We start from the raw sequence: 25874 nt of genomic DNA, 5'->3' as shown, positions 1-25874 counted from the left end.
CTATTTATTTTAATTTTACTCAAAGTTTAATGAAAATTACAAATACGCCTCTTATAATTTAAAATTTATTATTTGGCCCCCACTATATTAATTTTTTTTCTTCTCCTCCAAGTCACCCCATAAATCTGGAACTTTTCATTAATTTCTAGTTGGAACGGTGGACCCCACCACATCAAAATTAATACGTGGCGACTATGTAAAAGTTTATTTTAAAGTATTTAAAATTAATAATTAAATATTGAACAAGATTTAATTAAATACTTAAATTGGACGAGCGACTAAAATAATGTTTTAATGTTCTCTAAACTTGAATATAAAATAAAAATAAATATTACTGTGGGGGCCAAAATGCGAATAACTGAAAATTAGAGGGACCCACATTTGCAAATAAAAAGAAAATATCTAGAATGTTGTATTGTTGAGTTGGCACATGACTTGGTGGTGGGGCCCAACCTCCTTTAAAATATAAATATCTCACCGCTACGTATTAATATGCTAAATCCGTACATCTTGGGGTCACAATCGCATGCAGCAGGGGAGTACGTGTATCTGTAATCTGGACCGTTGAAAGTTGTGATGAGGTCAGCATTTGATCATCAGATCATAGTTGGGATCTGGTCATAGAGGAGGCATGATTTGCTTGCTGCCATGTTATGAGTCATGAGTGGTAGTGGTGGGGCTGTGGGGACAAAAAGGTCACCTTTTGAATGTGAAAAGATATTTTATTTTAATTCGTTTAATATCAAAATACCTAAAATGTCATTTACATCTGTTTTAACCCCTCAAACTTATCGCTAATAGATGTTGTCCGTTTCGACTCGTTACGTATCATCGTCAGCCTCATAATTTAAAAACGCGCATGTTAGGGAGAAATTTACACACCCTTATAAGTTATGATTTGTTACGAATGATATCAAAGTCATAAATTAGGCAGTGTGCCAGCAAGGACATTGGATCATCTGTGACATACATTGTCCCCTCAAACCCTGTATGTATCCTTTTTTTTTTTTTTATGATGCCCATTGACGAGGATAAGGATTGACCCGACAGACATAACCCATCAAGGCTACATGGTTCCCTTTATTTGCAATAAACATAATTTCCGTTAACAACAAAATTAATCAATAACAGAGAATTTCAAACCCGATTGAAAATTAATATTTGTATTTTTTTAATTTTTAAAAAAATATTTATTATTATTATTCCATCGCACACAAATAAATATACCACGGCTAGATCTTCTGCTACGTGGTGTTATTGTTCTCATCTATCATTATACTACATCAGCAATTAAAACTAAAACTGCTTTTGTTACACTTTCTAATCTTTGTCGATTTTAAAATTATCGTAAGCTTTGAAATTCTTTATAATTCAATAGTCGATCGATGCCACTAAAAGTTAATATATATATAAATAAATAAATAAATAAATAAAGGTTGAAAAAATAAAATATAATATTATTAATTTATTATTAGTATTAGGTAAAATTTGTGAATGTCACGGTCAAGGGTTTTAATGAGGAAAGAAGAAATGGAAAGGGGAGATTTTGTGGGGAGAGAAAAATTAGGGCAAAGGATTTTGGAGATTGCTCCCTCCCTTCCTCTCTCACCATCACTTCCTTTCAACTTTTCGTCATCCATGACGTCATTGTTCTTTCCTTCTAAATTGTCTCATGAACCCGACAACCTGACAACCTGAATCGATCCAACCCTAATTATAGAAGTTGGGTTATGTTGAATTAGTATTTCGAGTTGGGTTAGTTTTTCGAAACAGAATAAATTTGATTGACAAAATTTCGAGTTGACCCGAACCAAATAAAATTTTATAAACGATATGACGACAATTTGTGGAGGTAATTGGGTATGGCTACGGTAAACTTAAACACAATGTCTCTCATGCTCACACTAGTACGTGTCTACTGAAGTTGGTTAGCTAAGGGGAAGATCAAGGGTTTATAAGTGAGTAATATTATCTCAATTTATATGAGACATTTTAAGAAACCAAAAGTAAAATCACGAGAACTTATGATCAAAAGTAGACAATATCATACCATTGTGGAGATTTGTAGTTCCAATTGATCAAATTACAATATTATAGCATAATGTAAATCTAAATTACCAGTTTCAACGTATAATATGACACTCGAGTAAATGAGAGATATATAAATGAACCAAGATCACATTGCCTTGTTGCACATTCTTTTTCAGTAAAAGTATAAAGTTATCGATTATTTAATAGTAAGAGTTAAAATATTGGATATATTAATATTGTGACATTTGATTTCTTTCTATCTGACACGTCATCATAATTTGGCATTTTCGGGATGTAATTTGATATGTATTTATTTATTTATTATTTTTTGAAGTGAAAGGTTTATAATAATAAACGTGTAATTTTAATTCATCCTTTATTACCACACCTTTTGTTGTTATTAATTATTACTTTAATCCATGTATTAAGTTAAAATTTAAGCCTATGATATTAATGCCAACAACTTATTCGAATCAAAATTAAGACAGTAATTCAACTAAAATTATGTTCGAACTTTGGTATGATATTGTCCACTTTGAATTCTTTTGGTGACTAAGTTTAGGACATAGATCTGATACCATGTTAGAACGAACACGACTCTAAGTACTCTAAGTTTAGGGCATGGCTCTGATACTATGGTAGAGCGAACACGACTCTCCACAATTGTATGATATTGTCCACTTGAGTATAAGCTCTCATAGTTTTGTTTTGGGTCGAGGGAGTATTCTTTCATTACAAACTCATGAATATTCCCTAAATCAACAGATGTGAGACTTTCATCGTCGTAACATTAAAAAGTTTGAAGATAATCTATGAAGTGACAATAGATAGTTTTCGTCTATATATTGACAGTAAAAGATGTTAATTCTATTCTGTATAAATTTTATGAATATTTTTATTAATTTAGCGTGTATATATATATATCGACATTTTTTTAAGCTATAGTATTTGGGCTTCAAAATTTATGATATAAATATGTATACCCACCAAAAGAGAACAAAATCTCCAATTCAAGGGAGGATGGGAGAAGAAGGGATTTTGATTCTTATCCAAATTGGCTGTTGTCCCGTCTTTATTTGCAGACACGATCTCCTCCATGATTACAGAGAGCCCGTTCCAGTTCTATCCTTTCATACAATTATTGGATTTATGAACTTTTTTCTTCTTGTTTTTATATGGATAATGTTAAATATATAACTAATCTAGTGTAGCGATCGATTTGCGAACCCTAATCTAATCGCACAATCATTGATCAAGAGATCAATGACTAAATCTGTTCGAGAGACTGTGAAATTTAGCTATTCAAACAACGAAGTTTGATAATTCTTTGTAAAAAGATTTCAAAAAGTCTAGGAGATAGAGAAGAAATGAACGGCTTCGTGTCAATTTTGTTTGTAGTGAGGGCTGGTGAGACAAGTGTCCTGTAAACTGAATTTTACGTTCCCAAATTTCCATTGGTTCGGCTTCGCTTCGAGCTGGAGAGAGATAGCGAGGGAAGAAAACAAAATTGTTCGTGTTTTCTTTTTGGGAAAATTTCTGTTTGTTTTGGGGATTCTGTTACCTTCAATGATCCGAGGCTTCGAAGGGGAAATCCGCCGCTGCAAAATCCCCATTTCTGTAGCATTTGATCATCTTGATTCAAGCGTAGTCCTCTTGCATTTGCTGACTCTTTGTGGTTTGCTGTTCGATTGAATCCCTTATCCTTTTTAATCTTGGGTTTTCGTTCAGCTCCCGTAATTTCGATTCGGCTATTTTTTTTCAATTTCTCTCTTGCAGCTTCCTTCAGTTCTCTGTATCAGAAGCTGTAGCTTGATTTCTAGTTTCAAGAGGCAGTCGATTTCCCCTTCAAGAGTTCGAGTTTTAGCTTCTGTAGGTCGTTGAATACTCGATTTTACTGGGTTTTACGACGCTGATTCTGAGTTTAAGTCACTTGCGCTGGCTTTGTTCCTTGTAAACGATGACTCTCACGCTTGAATCGCTGCCTGGAAGCTCTGGGTACTTGGATATCTACCCTGAGAGGAAAATGTATTATTTTAAGAATCCTTACGTGCTTGGATTAACGGTGGTTGCTGGGATTGGCGGGTTGCTCTTTGGCTATGATACAGGTGATGTACAATCTTCAATCGATCAACTGCTTCTGTTGTTTAAATCTATCGATTCTTTGTGTTCCAGTTTTTCTTCTGTCTAACATGGTAGAAATTTTTGTTATCTTGTATCTCCAAATAGCGAGATTTTCTGCTCTTACTTTTCTGTAATCCAGTTCCTTGTTTTTATTCATATGGAACACAGAAGAATGATCTTTCACGAAGAATCAATAATTTGCTTTGATTAGATAGTATCTTGTGCTAGGCTGATCGTGCACATTTATGTTGGTTTACTTCTTTTCGAGTTTTGATGGATGAATGGACTGGTCTAGCATATTTGAAGTTCTTTATCCTCTACTAGATTTTGGGTGTTTGAGCACCACCCTTTTTAATTTTTATTAGGATAGTCTTCCTTGCTCTCTTTTGATTTGTAATCGAGCTCTGAAACTCAATGGCTCTTTTCTGATAAACCGCACCCAAACCAAGGTCTATCTATTGCAATGCAAACAAAATTTTACCTCATCCCTTTCCTGGCTGTTGTTATACATTTGTGATTATAAGACCCAATGAACTGCATGACTAAAATTGGGATTAAGCCACATTTGTGAAAACCGAAGTGCATTTTGAATAAGATCTGCAGTTTACCCCTTTATTCTCTACTTTACTGGTTTTTGAATTAGCTGCCTTCAGTTCCAAGTCTGAGCTAGAAATGATTGCTGATTGCAGGTGTGATATCCGGAGCTCTTCTTTATATTAAAGATGATTTTGAGGCCGTCAGAAACAGTAGTTTCCTTCAGGTAAACATCCTGAATTCTGGAAATTAATTTTCTGCCTTCTCTTTTTCCATTTTTTTCCTCACTTTTCCATTCTCTCTCTCTCTCTCTCTCTCTCTCTCTCTCTCTCTCTCTCTCTACCCCTTCCTCTCGAACGGTGTTGTGAGATCCTGCATCGGTTGGGGAGGAAAACAAAACATTCTTTATAAGGGTGTGGAAACCTCTCCCTAACAAGGACGCTGGGCCCTACATGGGGTGAATTTGGGGTCCCACATCGATTAGAGAAGGGAACGAGTGTCAGTGAAGACGTTGGACCCCGAAGGAGGTGGATTGTGAGATCCCACATCGGTTGGGGAGGAGAACAAAACATTTTTTATAAGAGTGTGGAAACCTCTCCCTAGTACTCTCCTTAGCAGACGCGTTTTATAAACCTTAAGGAGACACCCGAAAGGGAAAGCCTAAAAAGAACAATATATGCTAGCGGTGGGCTTGAGCTGTTGCAGGTGTTTTGTTCACGGGTTAAGTTTGGTAACTTGTGATTAAGAAGACAAACTTATATTTGGGATGTGGGTTTCTTCACCCCAAGCTATAGGTTTATTGATTTCATAGGTTAAACTAACCTAGACTTGTGAAATCCATCTTCTATAATTTTTTTTATATGAAACTAACTATTTCATTGACTGGATGAAATAACAAGAGAAGGAGAATCCTATCCACAGGATTACAAAAAAGCTATCCCAGTAGGATATCAGAGAAGCTAAACTGTAGTTACAAAAGAGTAACTCTTATTCTATCTTTTATAAATTATAATACGAACTGAACATTAGCTCGAACCTAAGTACAAAACAATCCTTTTCTAGTTCCTCCTCCACATACATGCTTCTTTTTATAGTGGAATCATGAGTTAAGAAAAATGGCAGGAAACAATTGTGAGTATGGCTTTGCTTGGTGCAATTGCTGGAGCTGCTGCTGGGGGTTGGATTAATGATGTTTATGGACGGAAGAAGGCAACCCTTCTTGCTGATGTTGTATTTGTACTTGGTGCTGTTGTAATGGCTGCAGCTCCAGATCCATATATTCTTATAGCAGGACGATTCCTAGTTGGAATTGGCGTGGGCGTGGCATCTGTCACAGCTCCAGTATACATTGCAGAATCATCCCCATCTGAAATAAGAGGTGGACTGGTCAGCACTAATGTGCTAATGATAACTGGTGGACAGTTTCTCTCCTACCTCATAAACCTTGCTTTTACCCAGGTTAGGCTTATCTCATTGCCACCTCTTTTGTGATTGTATGACACTACTTCGCTTTGTTCTCTTTCAGATAGAAAAATTTATATACTTGGTAAAAGGCATGGCTTGTTGGGTGTATCTAGCAGAATCTTTCTAAGATTGATCATGAAACTAACTCTGGATGAAATATTTGTAGTGTATTTTTCTGCCTCAGTTGTTTGGTCGCGTGTAACAATGAAGCAATCTTTGACCTGTTTTCTGCTAACAGTTCTGTATGAATCTTACCAACTGTTGAAACTTCCAAAAAACTTAATTGGAAAACAAGATGAGTTTAATGCAACTAATCTAATTGTTTCTGAACTCGTCATAGTTCATTGGACGAGTTCAGGCTCAGGGCCCTTGTATAGTTATAGTTTATCCTTCCTCATAGCTCATTGGAATTTCATCGTATCAACAAAATGTTGTTTCCTAATGTCAACATACTTGGTATGGCTATGATGCAGGGGATCTTTGCTACACTTATTGTTCTTCATTGCCATAGCAAAGTTTCATTGGTTCATTAAGAAAAAACAAATAAAGTTTGATTCGAAGCACTCCGAGTGCACCAAAATATTTCTAAAAACTAGAACAGTTAAGAAAATACTTGTACGTAAAACTATATTTGACTTAACTGTGTCCATTATCACTATTTGATGCATAGGCTGTTGTTGAGAGATACTGTTATACGGTAATTTAGTCTGTAGTGCATTGCCGAAGCATTGTGCTATTGATGCTCATTACTCTATAATTTACTGGAATGAAAGGTTTTCATCTTGCAGTTCGAAGAGGCGGCATCAAGATAGAATTTCGAGATGCTAATTTAAGATTTCGACTGAGTAACATGTGAAAGGGACCTGTTCCATTCTTTCATGCCTAACTTAAGCTGCTTCCTTCTTTCTCTGAGTTGTAATTGTCCATCACCCTGCCTTCGTAGGTTCTTTTCTTGAAAATAAAAAGTGTTTTAGTTGAGGTGTTCTTCATTTTCTCTTTTAAATTGAAGAAGTTTTGGTTTCCATTCAAAAGATTTGCTTGCTTTGATGTTCTCTAAAAGTTATAATTAGATCTTTTAACCATAAAATGATTCAATTCCTCCAGATTTCTTGTTCTTGTGAAATACATAAACTTTCTCATAAACTTGCCTGCAGGGGTATAAATTCGAGGGAACAAAGTTTATTATTTGGTTGATGATACTAAACTATTGATGAATAAGGGTCCTAAGGAACCATGGGTTCCGATTCTTATATCAGTAAGATACCTTTAAAGAACATTATCTTGTTTAGTTACTCCTCATCAACCAATTATGAATTTCATAGAATTATTGCCTGCTATAATCTAGAGTAAATATTAAGGCCTGATAATCCCTTGTTCTGGATATGGAAAACTCAATTTCTGGCACAATTAGTCCAACACTCTCTATTTTGGAATTTGAAATGTCACATTGACTCTCTGAAGTGGTGACACACTTGGTCAGGTCCCCGGAACATGGCGTTGGATGCTAGGAGTTTCGGGTGTTCCAGCTGTGATTCAGTTTGCTTGTATGCTTTGTCTGCCAGAGTCTCCGAGATGGCTCTTTATGAAGGTGCATATAATTATTGTCGTTAATTTGTGTCGCTTCGTTTCTTTCACGTATTTAGTTAACATCGTATTTCATGAACTGCAGGGTGACAAATCTAAAGCCATTTCTGTACTCTCTAAAATCTATGATTTTCCTCGTTTGGAAGATGAGATTGATTATCTTTCTTCTCAACTCGAGGAAGAACGGCGTAAAGTAAAAAATGTAAGCTACTTGGATGTATTCAAAGCAAAAGAGATCAGACTTGCGTTTTTAGCTGGGGCTGGACTTCAGGTACAATTCCTTACTAATAGTAGGATTCAAATTTGTAGTTTTGAATGCATTGCAAAGGCTAAAAGTATGTTTGGAATGCTCGTGAGAATAATATCTCGAACCAACCTACCAACACTTTTGAAATAGCACCAAGTGTTCTTCATGCTTTTAAATTTGGAGTCGTTTCCGACCGCTCGAAACATATCTGGACATTGTTTGTATTAAGAACTTGGTTAGAATGAGATTCTGAATTTATCCGTGTAAGGATTGTTTCAGTAAATGTAATTGCAAATGCAGGCATTTCAGCAGTTCACTGGTATCAACACAGTCATGTACTATAGCCCAACTATCGTCCAGATGGCTGGCTTTCGTTCCAACGAGTTAGCACTCCTTCTTTCCCTTATTATCGCTGCCATGAACGCTGCTGGAACAGTTCTTGGAATCTACCTTATCGACCACGTCGGGAGGAAGAAGCTTGCCATTTCAAGCTTATCTGGTGTTATAGTATCACTTGCCATTCTCTCTGGGGCATTCTTTGTAGGTCAATCTGGTTCAACAAATGGTGTAGATGGATGGATTGCAGTAATTGGATTAGCTCTCTACATTGCTTTCTTTGCCCCTGGGATGGGACCGGTGCCATGGACCGTGAACTCGGAGATATATCCCGAGGCTTATCGAGGGATCTGTAGTGGCATGTCAGCAACAGTCAATTGGGTTTCGAATTTGATTGTGGCTCAAACGTTTCTTTCGCTCGCTGAAGTAGCTGGAACTGGCCCAACATTCCTCATCCTTGCAGGCATAGCCGTGCTCGCAGTTCTGTTCGTTGTCATGTACGTTCCCGAGACGCAGGGACTCACGTTCGAGGAGGTGGAGAGGATTTGGAAGGAGAGGGCTTGGGGAAGGGATTCTAATACAGAAAGCCTTCTTGGTTGAGCAGGAAAACTGAGTAAATGGGAGGTTGTGATATATATGTGGGTAGGACTTCATGCATATGATGATGGAGACAGATTTGTATGTTTTAATAAGACTATGCTTCAAATTGATTAAGGCGGCTTCTCCAAATTGAGGAAATAAGGTGTTCTTCATTTGGAAAGCTTGACTGTGTTTCTGTAAACTCAATTAAGAGGCATTTCAAATGCTAAAGTTTTCACATTTTAGAGTGGGTGGGTCCCAAGGGGGTGGATTGTGAGATCCCATCTCGGTTGGAGAGGAGAACGAAACATTCTATAAGGGTGTGAAAACCTTTTCCTAGCAGACACGATTTAAAAGCTTGAAAGGGAAAGCCTAAAGATAACAATATCTACTAGCAGTGTACTAGAGCGGTTATATTTGCTTGCTTTCTGTGTTTCCTTTCTCTATCAGGGGTTTTAGTGTCCTACAACATTTTATCGATATTTCATAGTGAAAAACTAGTACGTTTGTGGTGAATTGAGCTATGAATTTCGTCTTCGAATATACTTTGTCGGTTGTCATTTTTAAAGACCTGTCGCTTCCTATTATTCAATATAGGAAATTTCTCGCATATAAACAAGGGTGTCATTGACCAGTGACAATCGAGGACAATCGAAGAAGATGATGCACTTTACTGATTTTGGGTCTAATTCGGTACGATCATTTCGGACATCTAAAGTGGAATGCGAGAATTAAGAAACCAAGTTATGGAAATGAGATGAGTCAAAATTGTTTTGCACACACATTTGAAGAGTTAGTGAAGCATTCAAAGTTGAAGGTTCAAAGTTGATGCATTAAATCAAAACCGGTGTGTGTATCCCATTTCCCAGAAATACCCTAAAAATTCAACCTTTTTATTCTTTGGTCAAAATCAGTCTCTCCAAAACCCCCCCTTCCATTCACTATAAAAACCCCTCCAAATCTTAACCCATTTCCAAATCACACAAGCCAATCCCAAACAGCTCTCCATCTTTGCCTTTCTGAGCATCATGACGTTCCAAAATATTCGTTCCTTTTTCATCGTTTGTGTTGTGTTCGGTATCATTTTGAGTCAGATTAGTATGACAGATGCAGCACGAGTGCTCTCTGAGACTTCAAATCATCGTGTTGATTACGTCGACCCATATTCAATAGTTTATCAGAAAGTCTCAGGTTGGCTTGGTAAGTTATCTTCCGGACCAAGTCCTAGTGGCCCGGGACACTAACACTTGATCGGTGAAAGAAGATAGAGAATTCATTTTCTTTCCTAAGTTTTTTATTTATTATTATTTCATTTCTTCCTTTTTATTTTTAGTTCTTGGCCAACTTTTGGGCGTTCATATTCTTATGTTGTTCATTACACAAACGTGTAAACAAATAATGTATTACACTTTGATTTATAAATTAATATATTTCATTATAAATTAAAATGTGGACATGGGCATGGCTGCTATCTTTCTATAGCAGTCCTCAATTTAGTTGTCTCCTTCAACATATTTCTTCTCGTCTCGATACTCGGACGCCTTCCTGATCACCACATATGTTAAAGATCTCCTGATAATAGTTTGGTCGTTAATGGATGTAATATTACTCTGGACATTTCATAAACATTTCAAATAAAAACTCATTAGAATCTTGAACGAAATTAAGAATTTGAACTGAAGTGACGGTTTCTTTAAATAATATGATCGTGAAGTTCCTGTGATCCCAGTGAAAAATTAAGAGTAATTTTGTCATTAAAATTAATTTTTAAAATACAAATATATTTTCTGTAATTTAGCAAAAAAAAAAAAAAAAAAAAAAANATTTCGTTATTATTATTTTTTTAATACTTAGCTTTCTTCTTCTAAACCCTCTTTCTTTCACGTTCAGCCACCCCCTCCACTCCATTACCAGCCGCCGCCGCCGCCGCACTCTCAGCTGTCACAGTCTCAGCCTTCCGACGAAATCAGAGTTACTAATCTCTATTCCCCAGAAACCCAGTGGTTCGCCATTGGTGCGATCGCGCCGCCGCCGCTCGTTTTCCAAATTCCCAAGGTTTTATTGTTATTTGTTTCGTTGGATTATGTTGGTTTATTCTGTTCACCTACGGAGAAGGAAAATCAAGAACGAATCATTTATTGTTCGTATTTGAAAAGATTGAAATTATTGCTTTCAATGTTAGAAAAGAAAAAAAAAATTGAATTAATGGTGTTGAGTCTTCTTGAATATAGAAGAAACTATCAATGCGTATGAACTATCTTGGCATAGTATAGATGGCTTTGCGAGGTGTATGGCAGCTTAAGAAGCTGATTGTCAGCTATTGTGACTGGGGAGGAAGCAGCAGGGGTATCAGGTTTGTTGGATTTCTTATTTCATTACTGAGAATTCACTTTTAACTGATGGAGACCTAAGTTTTAATCTGGAAGTAGTTTGAATCTTCATTTTCCAGCATGATTATTTCAAATGCATATCTATATTAACTAGCAACCTTGTCTACTAACGCATGAATCATCACTATATAGGTTCTGGTAGAGTGCATTTGTCGCACCTTCAATTTGTAGATGATGACACTCTTTTTTTTTTTTTTTTCTGCTTAGAGAAGGAGAATTCCAATAGGAAACTCGATGGTTTTATGTTCTTTGAAGCTATTTCAGGCCCAAAATTAACCATTGAGTGAACTGCAAGCCTTCTTGTAACGGTTCAAGCCTACCGATAACAGATATTGTCCTCTTTGGGCTTTCCCTTTCCGTCTTTCCCTCAAGATTTTTAAAACACGTCTGTTAGGGGAAGGTTTCCACACCCTTAGAAAGAATGGTTCATTCTCCTCCCCAACTGATGTGGGATCTCACACTTCTAAAATGACTTGGTCTCTTTGGTGGGGTGTGAAGTGAGTCAGGTTCTTGGATCTTACCTCGGTCTTTCTTTGGGAGATAACCCAAGATCTGTGTGTTTTTGGAACAATGTGGTGGAGAAAGTTCAAAAAACAGTTGTTGTCGAGGAAGATTAACCTTGATTCAATGTGTTGAGTGTAATTCGTATTTACTGCTTCTCTCTTTTTAGGACGCCCGTGTCGATTAGTCAGGAACGTTGAGAAGTTAATGAGGAATCTCTTGTGGGTAGGGATTAGGAGGAGGGGGGAGTTCATTTGGTCATTGAGAGGTGGTCTGCAATTATGTAATGAAACCTTTTTGTCCAAATGATTGTGGAATTTCCACTTGGAGTATGGTACTCTGTGGCAAAGGATTATTGTGAACAAGTATTGCTTCAGGCTTTCTTTTGTTCCCTTTCTTTTTGTCCAAAGGATTACTGTTAAGTTTTGGATGGAAGAGTGAAACTCAGGACTACCTCCAAAGGCTTTCTTGGTATTGCAGTTTCATTGGTGTGTTCTTTGTAGGAGTGAGGAAGAGGATTTTGACCATTTGTTTCAGGATTGTCATTTGGTTAGTTCGCGGTGGAACCGATTTCTTACGATGTTTGGGATTGTATTGCCTTGAAATAGAGAGCGTTTTTCGTGTTTGAGGAGGTGCTTTTGAACCTTCCCGTTCATTACATAGGAAGGATCCTATGATAGTTTAGTTTTTTGCTATTTTGTGTGGCATCTAGCTCGAGAGGAATAGTAGAATTTGTCGTCGGGTGGAGTGGTCTGATTTAATTCCTCTATGAGCGTCTGTTAATACAACATTTTGTATTATCAGTTTAGCTTTTTTTTTTTTTTTTATAAAAGAAAGTTCTTCATCCTTTCTGTGTGAAATAAAACCAAACTTTTTCCAATTATCATCCTGTGTTTTCCTGGTTGATACCCTTCTTTAGCCCAGTCATAATCACTGTGGTGTTGGAGCCATGCTCGTCGACTCATCAGTGCTTCATATCCTCAACTACTATCATATAGATCAATAAAATATCGTAACATTTCGCTGCTAACTTTACTTTTCTTCGAAATTTCATGATATATAGTTATGTTGGTTGTTGTTATTATTACCGATATGTAGCTTTTACAGCGAAACATATTTTCCTGAAAGATTTGGATCTTATCATTGAATTTGCAGGGCATTTATGGACTCAGAATTGCCAGCTTTTAGAGAGAAAAATCCTCAGCTACAAATAGTTACTGACCTCATTCGTGGGCAGCATCCACACTTAAAGGGCTTCTACAGTAATTCTCCATCTCTCTCCACTTTTGGTAGTTATAACTTTCAAAGTATTTTAACATTGGGTTTTCCCATATTCCTTAACTTTCACAGAAAGCAATAATCATCGGGTGATATGTGTGAACAACATGGATCCGGAAGACATACATTTACATGCAACGAGACTAAGGAATGCACTGGGACGAAAGGTCTTAAAACTGAGGACAAGACATGTAACCAAGAATCCTAGTGCGCAAGGTACTTGGAACACTGATTTAAGATTTTGAGCCCTGCATACATAATTCCTAACGAGCTTGATTGTCGTTTGGAGGTTGTTTTTTCCATCCATTGTTAGATGTTTAAGCCAAGCTCTATCTTGCTTGAATTTGTAGTTTCTAGTGAGTCCCATGTAACTTTTTCAAGGTTGTTAATGTCCCATGAGCTTCTCTTGAAGAATTGCATGAAACAGAACAGGATTCTGATTTGATTTGTTAACTTGTCATGATTCATCAAAGCGATAATGTCCCAAGAATAAATTGTTCCCATGGACGGGTTGGGACTACCTCGCATTTAAGCTTCTACATAATTGCTGTCTAAGAATATAGAGTCAAACATGATTTCCGTTAATAAACCATGCTATTAACCTAGTTTGGCTCAAAGCATTTCCAAAATACACCTCTAGAACACATATATAAAATCAGAGAGAAATCCAAACGGCTTATTCCTTCATTCAATTCATTAGATAGTATATTCCAACCGGATAACTGCAGCAGCTAAGGACGGTTAAAGCCATACAGGCATGAAGAAAACTTAGTACTCAACAGACTCTAAGACTTGTATGACATTAAAAAAAAATTCCTCAAAATTTTTGAAGGATTGAACGTACCAAATGTCTCCCTTGGCAGTTAATATTTCATTTGAATCAGATGTTGAATGGCATTTCTGAGAACCTAACCTCAACTCAAATTCTCCAGGAGCAAATGGTAGAAGAAGCATACAGCAAATGAATTCTTCGTTGTATCCTGCATTTTCTCACACATCATTGGCTGTTGAGGCACCTTCACCCGCCTTCTTCTCCTTTTGTTTCTCCCTTTTCTTCTTATTCCGCAGTGCGTTCTTGCTCAATCTACATTAACTCACAAATTTATTTAATCCCAGAATTTGGCATGTTAAAGAATATGATAAGTGAAATATACATAATGAATGGACTTACTCTTTAGGGCCTTCTCCAAGCAACTGTATTACAGAAAGTTTAGCATATAAGAGCTTGATTTGGAAATGTTTAAATCTAATCATAATTGCCTTTCACTTGGATGAAAAGCAAGAGGAACTTAAAAATCAGTACCTCTGCCTGAATAGCAGCAGCATTTTTCGCATGTGGAGGCCTATAAGCAGCAGGCTTCTGAACAGGAGGGTTCGAAGGGGCGGTTTTTTGCGATGCTTGTGAGAGTTTTGACCCTTGCCCTGGATTTGGAAGAATCTAACTGCTCAATTGGACTGGATAAATGTATAAGCAGGTAGACATAAGATAACAGTTTCGAGATGGAACCTTGTGTTTTCTTTTGATCTATATTTAGTGATTCTACTGACTTGACTAGTTCATCAATTTCACCAAACTTATCTGGCGACTCTGGATTCCAGTCAGCCTGCACGAAGTGTATGCATGAGGAAAACAGCAAGGAGTATTCATGTTAAATGTCTTTATAAATGAAAGATGAACAGCTCTTACCTGGAATAACTTATCAAACATTTTCTTGAAGTATAAAGTTCCATTGCAGTGGAAAATTTTTATCCTATAGAAGGACAACAATGATATTAACTTATTTATGGCTAAGCAGAGTCTCCCGTGTGCATAGACTGGGAGACCAAGAATATTGAACGGGCGCAAATTTGAATGCTTAAATGTCAGCAAAAATGAACCGCCCTTGAAATAAAATCACACAGTGATATACTTCAATGGTTACACAAGTTGCCTTAAGCATCTTTTATAAGTTTCTCTTTTTGCATTATTTCATTTATAAGCACAATCTTTGTGCATATCAGCACGCCAATGAATAAAATTTGCGTACCCGTTGTCAACTTGAAGTCTTGGAGCAGTTGTGGCAGTCATGAAATAGCGCCCATCAGGAGACCATTCGCTGGTAACAGAGCATTCAGCTTTTGTTGTTCCAAGCTGTTTTTTCTCCTTGACGTCCCAAAATGCCTGTTAAAGATTATTGCAAACAGAAGATTTGTAAGTATGAATGTATATATATGAATATCATTTCCTCCAATCATGGGAGGACAAGAAAAGGAAAGAGAAGAACAAAATAATATGAGCGCAAGACTGATTCACATAATCAAAGAGAAACTTATTCACTTTCATGTAATATGAACACTCAAATCCACTCAACAATTTCAGACCTAAAGTAATTAAAAAAGAAAGACTTAAAACACTTCAATCGTTTGGGAAAAGAGTAATCATTAAAATGGAAAGCAATACACAATACATGTAAGTTGGTGCTACACGTATATACTCTAATATCAATTGGCTTTGAATAGTCTTGAAAGAAGTGTTCCATTCACAAAGCGTAGTTTGAGAAGCTGAAAAATGTTTACCTTTGCTGAAACTTGTAATTTTATTGAGAGACGAGCTAGAAAACAGGAGATTTTGATGCAACAGCAGTGTAGTTTAAAAATAATAATCTTGAAAGAAGTGAAGAGAAACATGCCTCAAACAACAAAGAGCACTCGTTCATTTCATTCAACACATAATAAATAGATGAGAGAGAACGCAAAGCATCAAAATAACATACCATGTCACCTGGCAGATTACCGAATCCTGCTATACATAGAACTGCAGGCCAGAGAATTAAGGTTACAAATCCTTTAAATTAAATTTATGCCAGACATGAGATCGTATGATCAAAAGAATATTAATGAAATCCGTTGTAGTTCCTCCCTTGAAAGAATGAAATAAGAAGGGAAGAGAGGAGAAACAAGAAACAGGGGAAACAGCCAAAACAAAATGAAGAAAGCATATATAGATATCCCAAAGACAAAAGCAGAGAGCATTCAAAATAGGATACGTCTCCCCTTCGGATTCCATCGTACAGTATTGTAGGGACCTTCTCCAAGCTCAAGAAGAGGCTTGCACTTCTTGTCAAACACCGTTGCTCTTGCAGGCATAACTATTTTTTTGTCAAGGAACAACAAGTGCAGGGGAAAGAGAAATCATAGCTAGCAGAAGCAAAATGCAAGAACAAGAGCATTTAGATGTCATTCATTATTTTTGTTTGAGTACAACAAGTTGGGTTGGAGATTTAAACCTCCAGCCTCAAGGGAAAGAATAGATGCCTTTACATGTCATTTATTATAGAATTATCCCAAGGCACAACAAGAGATTCTACCAACATTAACTTTTCTTTGTATATATTCATTTGTTCTTGGGGAAATGTTGAAGACCTTTAGGGATCCGTTGTTGGATTTAAAATGAGTGGTACATAGATGAACAGAGTTGAAGAAACCACCAGGCAGAGAAGACATTGGACACATTACATCTTCATGTAAAATATTTAAATAACAGAAGATGCACGATCCAACAAGTTCACTAATCTAGCACTTGTTGGGCCAGTTTGCCTCATTAACACAAGGCAAAGCACATTCAGATAGAAATAAGCCAACTGAAACTGAGTTCAGAATTCATCAGTTGAAGTAGTTTGGCCATAGTAGACGGGAACTAGTGACAAATGATTTCCTAGACTATGGAGTGTATCATCATCACGATACCATACGCTTATCCTTAATTATAACGGAGTGTTCAATTTCAGACTGCAATCTAATTACGGAAGATAAAATCAATATCCCCTTCTGCAATAAGGTACAATAAGAAGGATACATCCATATACTACTGCAAACTCTGAACCACTCTGTGCCCACTGCACATCATGAACTGGCCCGTCTTTACCTGCCAATATCCTTAATAATCAGTTCTTTCTCTTTGGAAATTTGAATGTCAATAATAGTAGGTTAGGCTGTTAGAATGCAATGCAAATAATATTTGAAGAAAAGGAACTTAGTACTTACGAAGTGGTACAAGTCCTTCGTGAGCCCCATCGGTCGTCAAGTAGTTTAACTTTGATTCTCCATAATAACTCTGGTTGGTTTTATCTACATCTGCTTGCACAACAATTAGAACCCCAGTAGAACCATTGTTCCAGTGTAGCTGAACTGTTGAACAACGGAAGAAACTTCGCCGAGCAATCAGTTGGGCTTGTGAATCTCCACAACCAAAGATTTGGACACTGGCAGGAACCCCCTGCATAAATACAAAACAATAAACCACTACAATGGTGGAGTTTGTGAATCTCCATGGGCAAAACATCATTAGAAACCCCAACCTTGGACTCAGGAACAAAGGCTGCAATGTGGGTTCCAGGTGTCCTTGAGAGTTCAATTGCAGTGACTCCCGGAACTCTTAGCCGATGAATAACTCCTTTGGAGAAATCTTTAGCATCAAAAAACTGTATCTCATTAGTAGCCATCCGACAGGCAACAGTTTCATCAGAGCTGAATCGAATTGCAGGCCTAGAAGGAAGAAGAGTGTCTGAAATTGTAAATATCTTTACAAAAACACAAGGATTCGAAAGCGAATACCCACTAAGGAATCTAAACGTTGTATAAATGTCATTTCTAAGATGATTATCTTGAACATTATAAGTTAAATATGAGAAAGACCAAGCCTATAATGTAATCAATATACCAAAGTAGATCATCATAGAGACAAGACACCGCTCACCATGTCAATTTGGTCATATTCTTCTGAAATTGAGAGTATACAATATCACCAGTGGCAGTCTTCCGGAGAACAACATTCTTTTCCTGAGGCGTTGAAGATTTTTGAAAGGTCTGTAGATAAGTCCCACAGGGCGACAAGGCAGCCGCAAGCAAATTGGGTACTTCAAAAGACTTAATCTCTCTGAAATCACGGCATTCGTAAATGCTCAGAGTTTCAGACTTCGTAACCAACAATTTGGATCCATCATCACTAAATTTTGTACTGGTGCAAGCAACCTTTTCGAGTTTGTTCGGAGTAGGCTGATTGTCGATGAATGGGGGGCCATTCCAGATTGAAAAACCTTCTGATCCTCGAACTGGCAGGAAGATTACGATGAGATAATTGCAAGAGGAAAAAATGACCTAAAAGAAAGTACAAAACCGAAAAAGAAAAGTTACCCAAAATCTGCAAAGCTGGTGGGTGTTGAGAGGTGGCCATGAGAATCTGAGAAGAAGTTATTGAAGATCAACGAAATTCGTACAAGTAAGAAGAAGAATGATTGGATGAAGGCTGAGGGTGATGATGAAATTAGCTCCGACGACTTCACAGAGTGGATGTTTCTACCGATACCGGCGAACGAGGAAAGAAATCTCTTTTATTAGGTTATCGTATTATGTATGAAATGATCGCCACCCGAACCGAAAAAACAAAAAAAAAAAAAAAAAAAAAAAAAAAAAAAAAAAACAAAAAAAAAACAAAATAATAAACAAAATAATAAACAAAAAAAATAAACAAAAAAATAAACAAAATCCTAAATACTGTTGAATGATGAAATTCCTGCCCGCCTCCCCTAATGGTCATGAAGCATTTTGAGGAAGTCCAAAGCAAAGTCATGTGAGCGGGAAGCCCAAAGTAAAGCCATGAGAGCCTACGTTTATAGTGGACAATATTATATCATTATGGAGAATCGTGTTCGTTTAACACACAACATTAGTTACGTCTTGGTGTGAAAAATTTTATTTATGTTTTTTACGATGAAATTTATTAGAAAAAAATTATTGAAAAGTTCATTCAATCAAATAATATAAACTTTTATTAATCGTTTTATTTTTGTGCTTAAAGTAGACAATATCATATCATTGTGGAGATGTGGAGAATTGTTATTTCTAACAAGTGGTATCAGAGCTATAATTTTATCTTAGTCATGTGGTACAAATCTTTGGAGGATAAACAAAGAACTTATGAGTCTCGAATGTGAACTCATAGTGGAGTTCCATGATAATTGACTTGGATGGCGCTAGATGTCACAATCACACTTTTGATGACAGCGGACTTCCGATTGTGCGGCACTCACTTTTCAACGACAAGTGAGCTAAGCCAATTCGTTCTTGCGTCACCTACGGTCAAGCGACGTATGCTCGAGCCTCTGGCCTCGGTTTTAAGAGAAGGTTTTAGAAAACGAGGGCAGAGAGAGATTTTTGAAAGAGACGTTATATAAGCAAGCAAGACAGAAATAACAATGGCTTACCATATATAACCTTGGGTAGGGAGAATTTGACAAGGCTTACCATATATAACCTTGGGTAGGGAGAATTTGACAACTAGTCGGGCTTATCGGGCTTACCATATATAACCTTGGGTAGGGAGAATTTGACAACTAGTCGTATCTTTTTAGTACATTCTGAGGCATTTCATGTCTGACAGACCTAGATATGTATCTTTTTAGTACATTCTGAGGCATTTCATGTTTGACAGACCTAGATATGTATCTTTTTAGTACATTCTGAGGCATTTCATGTCTGACAAGCCTAGATATGATATTTCTGAAACATCATACTCCCTAAAAATACAAAAGTAGAACACTAGAATATGAAAAGACAAAGGGTTGGGCTTGTCATGGGCATGCAGCATGGGCAACACGCCTTGGACGAGCATGACCGTGACATTAGACATATACTGGTAGTGCTATGGGCAACACTCCTTGGACGAGCATGACCATGATACTAGACATACACTGGTAGATGGTTATTCGAGGGAAGAATTATTAGAGTTTTACCTTGATTAAATAAGGAGAAGATTATGGATATCTAAAATGGAGAATATTATATATATATATATATATATATATATATATATATATATATATATATATATATATATTTTGTTTGTAGGGATGGATCTAGGCATTATCACTAACAAATTGATTTGACAATATATGTTATGAAGTGAGCTAAATAATAACAACAATTTTAATCTTCTAAATATTATTAATGCGACGTCGAAATGTGTTTTCTAGAATAAATTTTAGGGTTCAAACGTAAAAAAGAAACTTTTAAAATACATCGACTCTTAGAATAAATCACTCAAAGTCAACGAAAAACGCTCAAAACCAAGCTACAAAATACCCATATGTCGAAGATGGGAGGGAATAGAACTAGTATAGCATCAACATAAACATAACTTAGCGATTAAAACCTCCTCTCTTTTTCTAGGTAGGTAACAAATGCAACTCTACCATGAATTTCTGAATTGGGATCATCATATAATTCGTTTACAATATTATACACATTTCCACCATTTAAGACACCAAATACACTAATACTACAGCGATAAACTATACCCCCCCCTCACCAGTTAGCAAGAATGGTGTGGTGATTCAGAACTTGGAATCAGAAGACTCGACTATTCTTTTTCCAAGCACCATGCTAAAGTATTTGATATATAAATCATCTACTTCCAGAGGGAAAATTGTTATAAATTAGATATAAAGATAAGTAGTTACCCCTGTTACCAACTGTATGTAGCGACTTCCGAACCATTTGGCTGCTGAGCGTTGATTTATGCTCAATCGAATGGCGAGATGGCGTTCTTGAATTTCGGGGAAATTGTCTTCACAGGAGCCCAAATATCTGCACCGTTGCTGCTTGCAACTCCGGCAATACACGAGATTGGAACGAGACATAAACCTCTGCTCCTCAGGCTGTGGCTGCATGGCTCCTTCTCCTAACAACAATGAATATAAACCTTGCTATTATAATGTCCAAAAAGATTTTACTTCTGGATGGTGGGAGCATCACTCAGACTTGAATCCAATACTTAAAGCAGTGAAAATGTTTAATCTATCAATGGCACAAAATTTCATCCTCCTCTCCTCAGTAATTTGAACATGAAAGATAGATAGGTTCTAGTTTTAAAACAACTGTGGAGGCTTTAGGAACACACTTAGTTAAATTTCCCTGAGGGAACAAACGTTACTTCTTTCTTTTTCTTTCAGGAAAAACAGACTTTAGTCAAATCATGAAACAAAAGGTCCAGCCTAGGCTCACCTGCAACTGAGCAGTGGGTGTGCTTTGAAGATATGGAGCACTCAACACCTGAAAGCACGCCAAAATAAGGTAAGGGAATATATAATGACACTTTAGAGTTTTAGCCGGTACAGATACATAGTAAAGTTCATTGGAAGTGGCGGACAAAGTTTCAGTCTATTGACTAAATCAATACTGGTGGATGTCGATAAATTTCTCTGTTCTAGTCCTCCACTATCCAATACCACACCAGTTTCATGTAATGGACAATAAATACCTCAACGTTTGAAAACAGGCAAACATGATGGTAAATAAATAATTGATTCAATCTTGAAGCTTATGTTTCATTGCTGATGAAGGAGAAGAAAATGATGGAAGAAAGGGACATAATGAATAAATACCTAAAACTAAAATAGGCATATAAGAATACTTCAGCAAACAAAGTCCAGTAGAGGGAGAGAGAGAGAGAGACATAAACCGAACTGATATCAAATACACCGAAAATATCCAATGAAGTTTTAACCACTGATTGATGCTCAAAAGGTTTTGCATGCAAGTACTAATTAGTGTCGGAGGAAAAATATGGAACTGAGAAAGAAATATATTCACTGGACCAATTTTAAGGAATTTAAGGAGGGAAAAAGTATCATACAGGTCATAGAAAAGCTATATGCATGACATGATAGCCATTCATATCTGGTACCCAAATCAGAATTCAAAAAGAACAAACTTCAAGCAAGAAGACCATACCTTGACTTGCTTATGAAGGAACTGGATATATTCCATTGCCTCCAGAAGAACAGATGCCGTATCTGTCTGCAGTGAAATTGTTCAATTTAAATTCAAACAAGGCAATGATTTTAATAATGATAGTAAAATCACAAAACATAGGTTTATGGATTTCAAGAGCCAAAATAATATTTGGTCCAGGTCATATAAATCCTCATTATCATTATCCTGAAAATTTTAAAATATTTGAATATTTGATCTGTTCACAACAAACCTTTCCGTATGGTGAAACAAGTTGTTGCAAGGCCAAAACTCGTTCACCCAGTTTGTCTTTCCTCTCCTGTAGAAAGAGAATATTAGTAATTGGAAAACCTATGGGATGGAGGGGCAGAGCATATCGTAAAGAACAAAACAGGACGATATGGGAACAAATCAACTGAAAAAATAATGAAATACAACTGGACCACCCAAACACAAAGTGATCAGAAGACCACCGAATGTTGTCTAATGGACCGCCCAAAACTTACTACATGCATATATTACTAAGCATAGATTATTTATCATTATTAGAGGAATCTTAATCTTCAATATTCTGTTATGTGACCTTAGAGGAGATAGAAAAACCAGTCTTATGTCGCTTGGATGTAAGAGAGGTGAGACTGCTCTCATCAACAGAGCATAGACTTCTCTTATGTTCCATCATCGTTTCTACCTCCATCACTTCTGCCTGGACAGAGATCAAATTCAATCAGTCAAGATGCAAAGAACATAGGCAACAAATATCCAAGTCTGAATGAGTACTTTATTTTCATATAAAATAGAGCAATTTTATTAAAGGGAATAAAGATATTACAAAGCTACCAAAAAGAAATTTGATCTATAAAAGATCTCAAACAATGAAAGTCAACTGAGAAAATCTGAAACAACGCAGGTATACTCCCACAGGTTTAAGATAGGATATATATACATACATACATATTGAGTGGGAGAAAGACAGGGATGCCTGTGTTCATGTGTATTTGCATATAAATACATAATGTCTAACTTCTGTTAACAAATGAATTCTACGATCAAGAAATAAAACTCCGACCTTCATAACCTAGAAATAAATGCATTCCCATAGATTGGACAAAACATTATTACTTGGAAACAGAGCTTCAGACAGCATGCAGATAATGTATATCACATTGGATTGTTAAATTATTAACAAAACGCTATCATGGTCATGGTCAAAGGTCAAACCAACACCCTAAAAAAACAGTATAATATGATCCATTTGATCTACTACATTAACAACCATTATCGATAATAATACTGAATACTAGAAGACAAAATGAATGGAAGTAGACAAAAGTTCCATAGTTTGATGACGATCTCTAATCCAACGAATATAATATTTCAAACAGTAAGCACAATTAACAATAATAATACGAAAAGAGTAGGGTCGGAGGGCAATATACATGCACTAAATAAATAAACACGAACATCTCCATGCCATTCATCTCCAAATGGAAAGGATCTAGATTTGGCTTTTCACACTGAGCATTTTGGCCAACATACAGTTAAAAGTTGCATCTTTTAATCAGAATTTGGCACTTTCTGTCAGTTAAAAAAAGGCAATACAGTGAATCTTCCACCACAAAAGACAACCCAAGACATGAATACACAAACAAAGTTACAGCTAAGGAGACATTGGAATAAGAAACGAGAGAACACCAGTAATTTTTTTCTTCCATATACTTTTTGACAAAAGTAAAAGTGTTGGGTAATTGGAATCCAGAATAAGTATTTTAAACCAAGAAGATGATATAAATGAAATAGTGGGCCCAGATAAACAATTTTTTTCCTCTTTTTTTTTTAAAAAATAAATAAATAAACAAATTCACACCGCGCATGGATTAAATTAAGAGAATATGTAATTTGCGTACAGAATCTTCCTACCCCCCTTAATTTAATATCTTGAACATAATAATCAATAGAATGAAACCAGAAAGTATAACCAGATTAAGATAAATAAATGAAATGAACCAGACAGTATAACTAGATTATGATAAATAATGAAACGAATAGCACAATTATCAAAAATTCACAAATCAATACTACAATCATTCACAGTTTAGCATAGACACGCATAGAAAGAAGACAAAAACCAGAGTTAGGACGTATTCACAACTCGGGAACAAGAAGACAAAGTAATTGAAGAAGCAAAACTGAAAAGAAGAACGAACAACAAAAACAACAACAAAGAGAAAGAGAAATCAAACGAATCACACACCGGAAATTTAGCAGAAGCATTGCAAAGAGAGCTCGCAATCATCCCGACGGAAGTTCGGAGCAAAAATCCGTCCACAGGAAACAACCACGCAAGATTTTCGATCAAAAAGGAAATCTCAACAGACTACAATCAAATTCAGTAGAACAATCGAAGAACAGAAGCGCTTATTTCCTCTTTACTCTCTAGAGAGTGAATAGGAAATCGATTTTTGCACTTCAAGGAACAAATTTTTCTCTGTATCGCCGGAATTCGAAGGTTGAGAAGACTGTTGTAGTTAAAGAATTGACTGAAATTGAGCAATCAGAGGAGAAGGAATCCACCATGAACGAGGTTTTCAGAGAGGGAAGAAAAGAGTTCCAAACTGTAGTGGGAAAGGGGAGAAGAGAGGAGTGAATGATATTTGAAAATGTTTAAATAAAGAAAAAAAAAAGGAAATTAATAAATATGTGAAACAAAATAGAGATATTTGAAAATTGAATAATATTGTTTTTTTTATATATATTTTTTTAAAAATGACAGCTAATATCCAGCCAGGAAGATGAGGTGGAAGAAATAGGCAAAAGAAATTAAGTAAAATTGACCAAATTTTATTTTCTTTTCCTTATAAAATATTTTGAATTATTATTTTTTATTTTAATTCACTTCAAAAAATTGCATTTTCTAGGACCATTTAAACCGTACTGTTATGGGCTCATGGGCCTGATGGATTCATGGGCCCAAGCCCATTAGGCCACAAGTCCGCACGTGCGAAAAAAAGGAAATGAGGAGCTTCAAGGGTCGTGAAGTCGAGCTGAGGCTCGGATCGATTATTCGAACCGGTAATGAAACTCCAAGAAAGCCAATAGTTAGGGCAAAAATCTCGACATTTTTGCTTGCTGTCTTCACTAGCTTGTTATACACTATTGGTAAAATCTCACACTAGTTGTAGAGGAGAACGAAACATTCCTTACAAAGGTGCGAAAATCTCTCCCTAATAGACACATATTAAAATCTTGAGGGAAAATCGAGAAGGAAATGACTAAAGAGGACAATATCTGCTAGCGGTGGACTTAGGCTGTTACAAAATTAGATAGACACTCTCCAATTAAGATAAGCAGTTTATCTATGCTCAGTTCGATACTAATTTAAGCATTGCAGCGTGTTGGGTAATACGCCACATCGATGCATAATTTCTTCTTTTGTAGGTCACTTGAGTCACGTGAAGCTGATCTATCATGTTAACTAGAATCGCACGTTAATTAATTAATTATTTATTTATTTTCTAAAACTTAGGATGAAATGCATATAATTTTTTTCTTTAATTTAAAATTAAAATATAAATTATTTATTATTGATCACAAATTTTAATTTTCCACCAAGTCTTGTTTATTTAATAAATTTTTAAAAGGATTTCTTACGTGTGTTGGGCGGGAAATCGTTGTCAAAAGAGAGAGAGAAAGGGTGGGTCCAACGTGTCCCGTCGTGTTGTGGTCCGTGAATCCTACGCGACTTTCTTAAACAATACTTTGATACACGTGTACATGGGTCCAACATGGATGCCACATAAGTCCAAAAGCCACGTGGGACCCACTCCCAACGCGGTTTTCTTTTGGTCTCCATCGCTCAACTACTACAAGTACCTTTGTTTGGTACATTTTTTTAGGATAACCTCTTCACTATTTACCTTTATACCCCTACTCTTTCTCTCTCTTCACTATTTACCTTTATACCCCTACTCTTTCTCTCTCTACTTTACCCTCAAACTACGCTATTATTTCTTTAATACTTTAATTTAACAATTTTATGA

General features: G+C 36.3%; 4 protein-coding genes across 9 annotated transcripts; 2 read left to right on the top strand and 2 right to left on the bottom strand.

Annotated features, from left to right (window-relative positions):
• Positions 1-3038: 3038 nt before the first annotated feature.
• On the top strand, positions 3039-9412 carry LOC111791258 (inositol transporter 1). 3 transcript variants are annotated; one of them, XM_023672527.1, is made up of 7 exons: positions 3039-3706; positions 3808-4136; positions 4842-4912; positions 5809-6144; positions 7631-7738; positions 7820-8005; positions 8282-9412. In XM_023672527.1, exons 2-7 carry the CDS (start codon positions 3989-3991, stop codon positions 8915-8917), a joined length of 1485 nt encoding a protein of 494 aa, XP_023528295.1. In that variant the 5' UTR covers positions 3039-3706; positions 3808-3988; the 3' UTR covers positions 8918-9412. The 3 variants fall into 3 exon arrangements, with proteins under 3 accessions (XP_023528295.1, XP_023528297.1, XP_023528294.1); XM_023672529.1 differs by having other exon boundaries at positions 3039-3713; XM_023672526.1 differs by having other exon boundaries at positions 3039-4136.
• A 1315-nt stretch (positions 9413-10727) lies between these two features.
• LOC111791259 (54S ribosomal protein L51, mitochondrial-like) lies at positions 10728-15152 on the top strand. Of its 2 annotated transcripts, XM_023672531.1 has the most exons (4): positions 10728-11249; positions 12943-13049; positions 13138-13281; positions 15067-15152. In XM_023672531.1, the coding sequence occupies exons 1-4, from the start codon at positions 11170-11172 to the stop codon at positions 15075-15077; spliced, it is 342 nt and encodes a 113-aa protein (XP_023528299.1). In that variant the 5' UTR covers positions 10728-11169; the 3' UTR covers positions 15078-15152. The 2 variants fall into 2 exon arrangements, with proteins under 2 accessions (XP_023528299.1, XP_023528298.1); XM_023672530.1 differs by lacking the exon at positions 15067-15152 and having other exon boundaries at positions 13138-13604.
• LOC111791257 (eukaryotic translation initiation factor 2A) lies at positions 13721-18463 on the bottom strand. Its single transcript, XM_023672525.1, has 13 exons — positions 18238-18463; positions 17801-18155; positions 17403-17589; positions 17089-17320; positions 16901-16969; positions 16092-16193; positions 15819-15859; positions 15093-15226; positions 14753-14816; positions 14573-14669; positions 14369-14487; positions 14237-14259; positions 13721-14149 (listed from the first exon to the last, which is right to left on the bottom strand). Exons 1-13 carry the CDS (start codon positions 18275-18277, stop codon positions 14056-14058), a joined length of 1557 nt encoding a protein of 518 aa, XP_023528293.1. The 5' UTR covers positions 18278-18463; the 3' UTR covers positions 13721-14055.
• A 1756-nt stretch (positions 18464-20219) lies between these two features.
• Positions 20220-24518, bottom strand: LOC111791791 (transcription factor bHLH153-like). Of its 3 annotated transcripts, none has more exons than XM_023673270.1 (6): positions 24089-24518; positions 22418-22540; positions 22088-22153; positions 21835-21900; positions 21106-21153; positions 20220-20782 (listed from the first exon to the last, which is right to left on the bottom strand). In XM_023673270.1, exons 1-6 carry the CDS (start codon positions 24128-24130, stop codon positions 20624-20626), a joined length of 504 nt encoding a protein of 167 aa, XP_023529038.1. In that variant the 5' UTR covers positions 24131-24518; the 3' UTR covers positions 20220-20623. The 3 variants fall into 3 exon arrangements, with proteins under 3 accessions (XP_023529038.1, XP_023529040.1, XP_023529039.1); XM_023673272.1 differs by having other exon boundaries at positions 22418-22536; XM_023673271.1 differs by lacking the exon at positions 24089-24518 and adding an exon at positions 23274-23402.
• Between the last annotated feature and the right edge of the window lie 1356 nt (positions 24519-25874).

Source organism: Cucurbita pepo, chromosome LG03, assembly GCF_002806865.2.
Source record: "Cucurbita pepo subsp. pepo cultivar mu-cu-16 chromosome LG03, ASM280686v2, whole genome shotgun sequence".
In the NCBI taxonomy this organism is placed as follows: domain Eukaryota; kingdom Viridiplantae; phylum Streptophyta; class Magnoliopsida; order Cucurbitales; family Cucurbitaceae; genus Cucurbita; species Cucurbita pepo.
The sequence above is the reverse complement of the archived record's forward strand: the minus strand, read 5'-3'. Positions and strand labels throughout refer to the sequence as shown.

What these genes read in the sequence shown, in the direction of transcription:
- LOC111791791 (XM_023673270.1), bottom strand. Translation starts at nt 24,130, where the DNA reads ATGATTGCGAGCTCTCTTTGCAATGCTTCTGCTAAATTTCCG. An exon ending in ATGCTTCTGCTAAATTTCCG is followed by an intron (nt 22,541 to 24,088) that starts GTGTGTGATTCG and finishes ATCTCTGTCCAG; the next exon opens with GCAGAAGTGATGGAGGTAGA. An exon ending in TTGTTTCACCATACGGAAAG is followed by an intron (nt 21,901 to 22,087) that starts GTTTGTTGTGAA and finishes ATTTCACTGCAG; the next exon opens with ACAGATACGGCATCTGTTCT.
- LOC111791258 (XM_023672527.1), top strand. Translation starts at nt 3,989, where the DNA reads ATGACTCTCACGCTTGAATCGCTGCCTGGAAGCTCTGGGTACTTGGAT. An exon ending in GCTCTTTGGCTATGATACAG is followed by an intron (nt 4,137 to 4,841) that starts GTGATGTACAAT and finishes TGCTGATTGCAG; the next exon opens with GTGTGATATCCGGAGCTCTT. An exon ending in CGAGATGGCTCTTTATGAAG is followed by an intron (nt 7,739 to 7,819) that starts GTGCATATAATT and finishes CATGAACTGCAG; the next exon opens with GGTGACAAATCTAAAGCCAT.
- LOC111791259 (XM_023672530.1), top strand. Translation starts at nt 11,170, where the DNA reads ATGGCTTTGCGAGGTGTATGGCAGCTTAAGAAGCTGATTGTCAGCTAT. An exon ending in GGAAGCAGCAGGGGTATCAG is followed by an intron (nt 11,250 to 12,942) that starts GTTTGTTGGATT and finishes TTGAATTTGCAG; the next exon opens with GGCATTTATGGACTCAGAAT. An exon ending in ACACTTAAAGGGCTTCTACA is followed by an intron (nt 13,050 to 13,137) that starts GTAATTCTCCAT and finishes TAACTTTCACAG; the next exon opens with AAAGCAATAATCATCGGGTG.
- LOC111791257 (XM_023672525.1), bottom strand. Translation starts at nt 18,277, where the DNA reads ATGGCCACCTCTCAACACCCACCAGCTTTGCAGATTTTGG. An exon ending in ACCAGCTTTGCAGATTTTGG is followed by an intron (nt 18,156 to 18,237) that starts GTAACTTTTCTT and finishes TCTTCCTGCCAG; the next exon opens with TTCGAGGATCAGAAGGTTTT. An exon ending in CTGCTGCTATTCAGGCAGAG is followed by an intron (nt 14,260 to 14,368) that starts GTACTGATTTTT and finishes TCTGTAATACAG; the next exon opens with TTGCTTGGAGAAGGCCCTAA.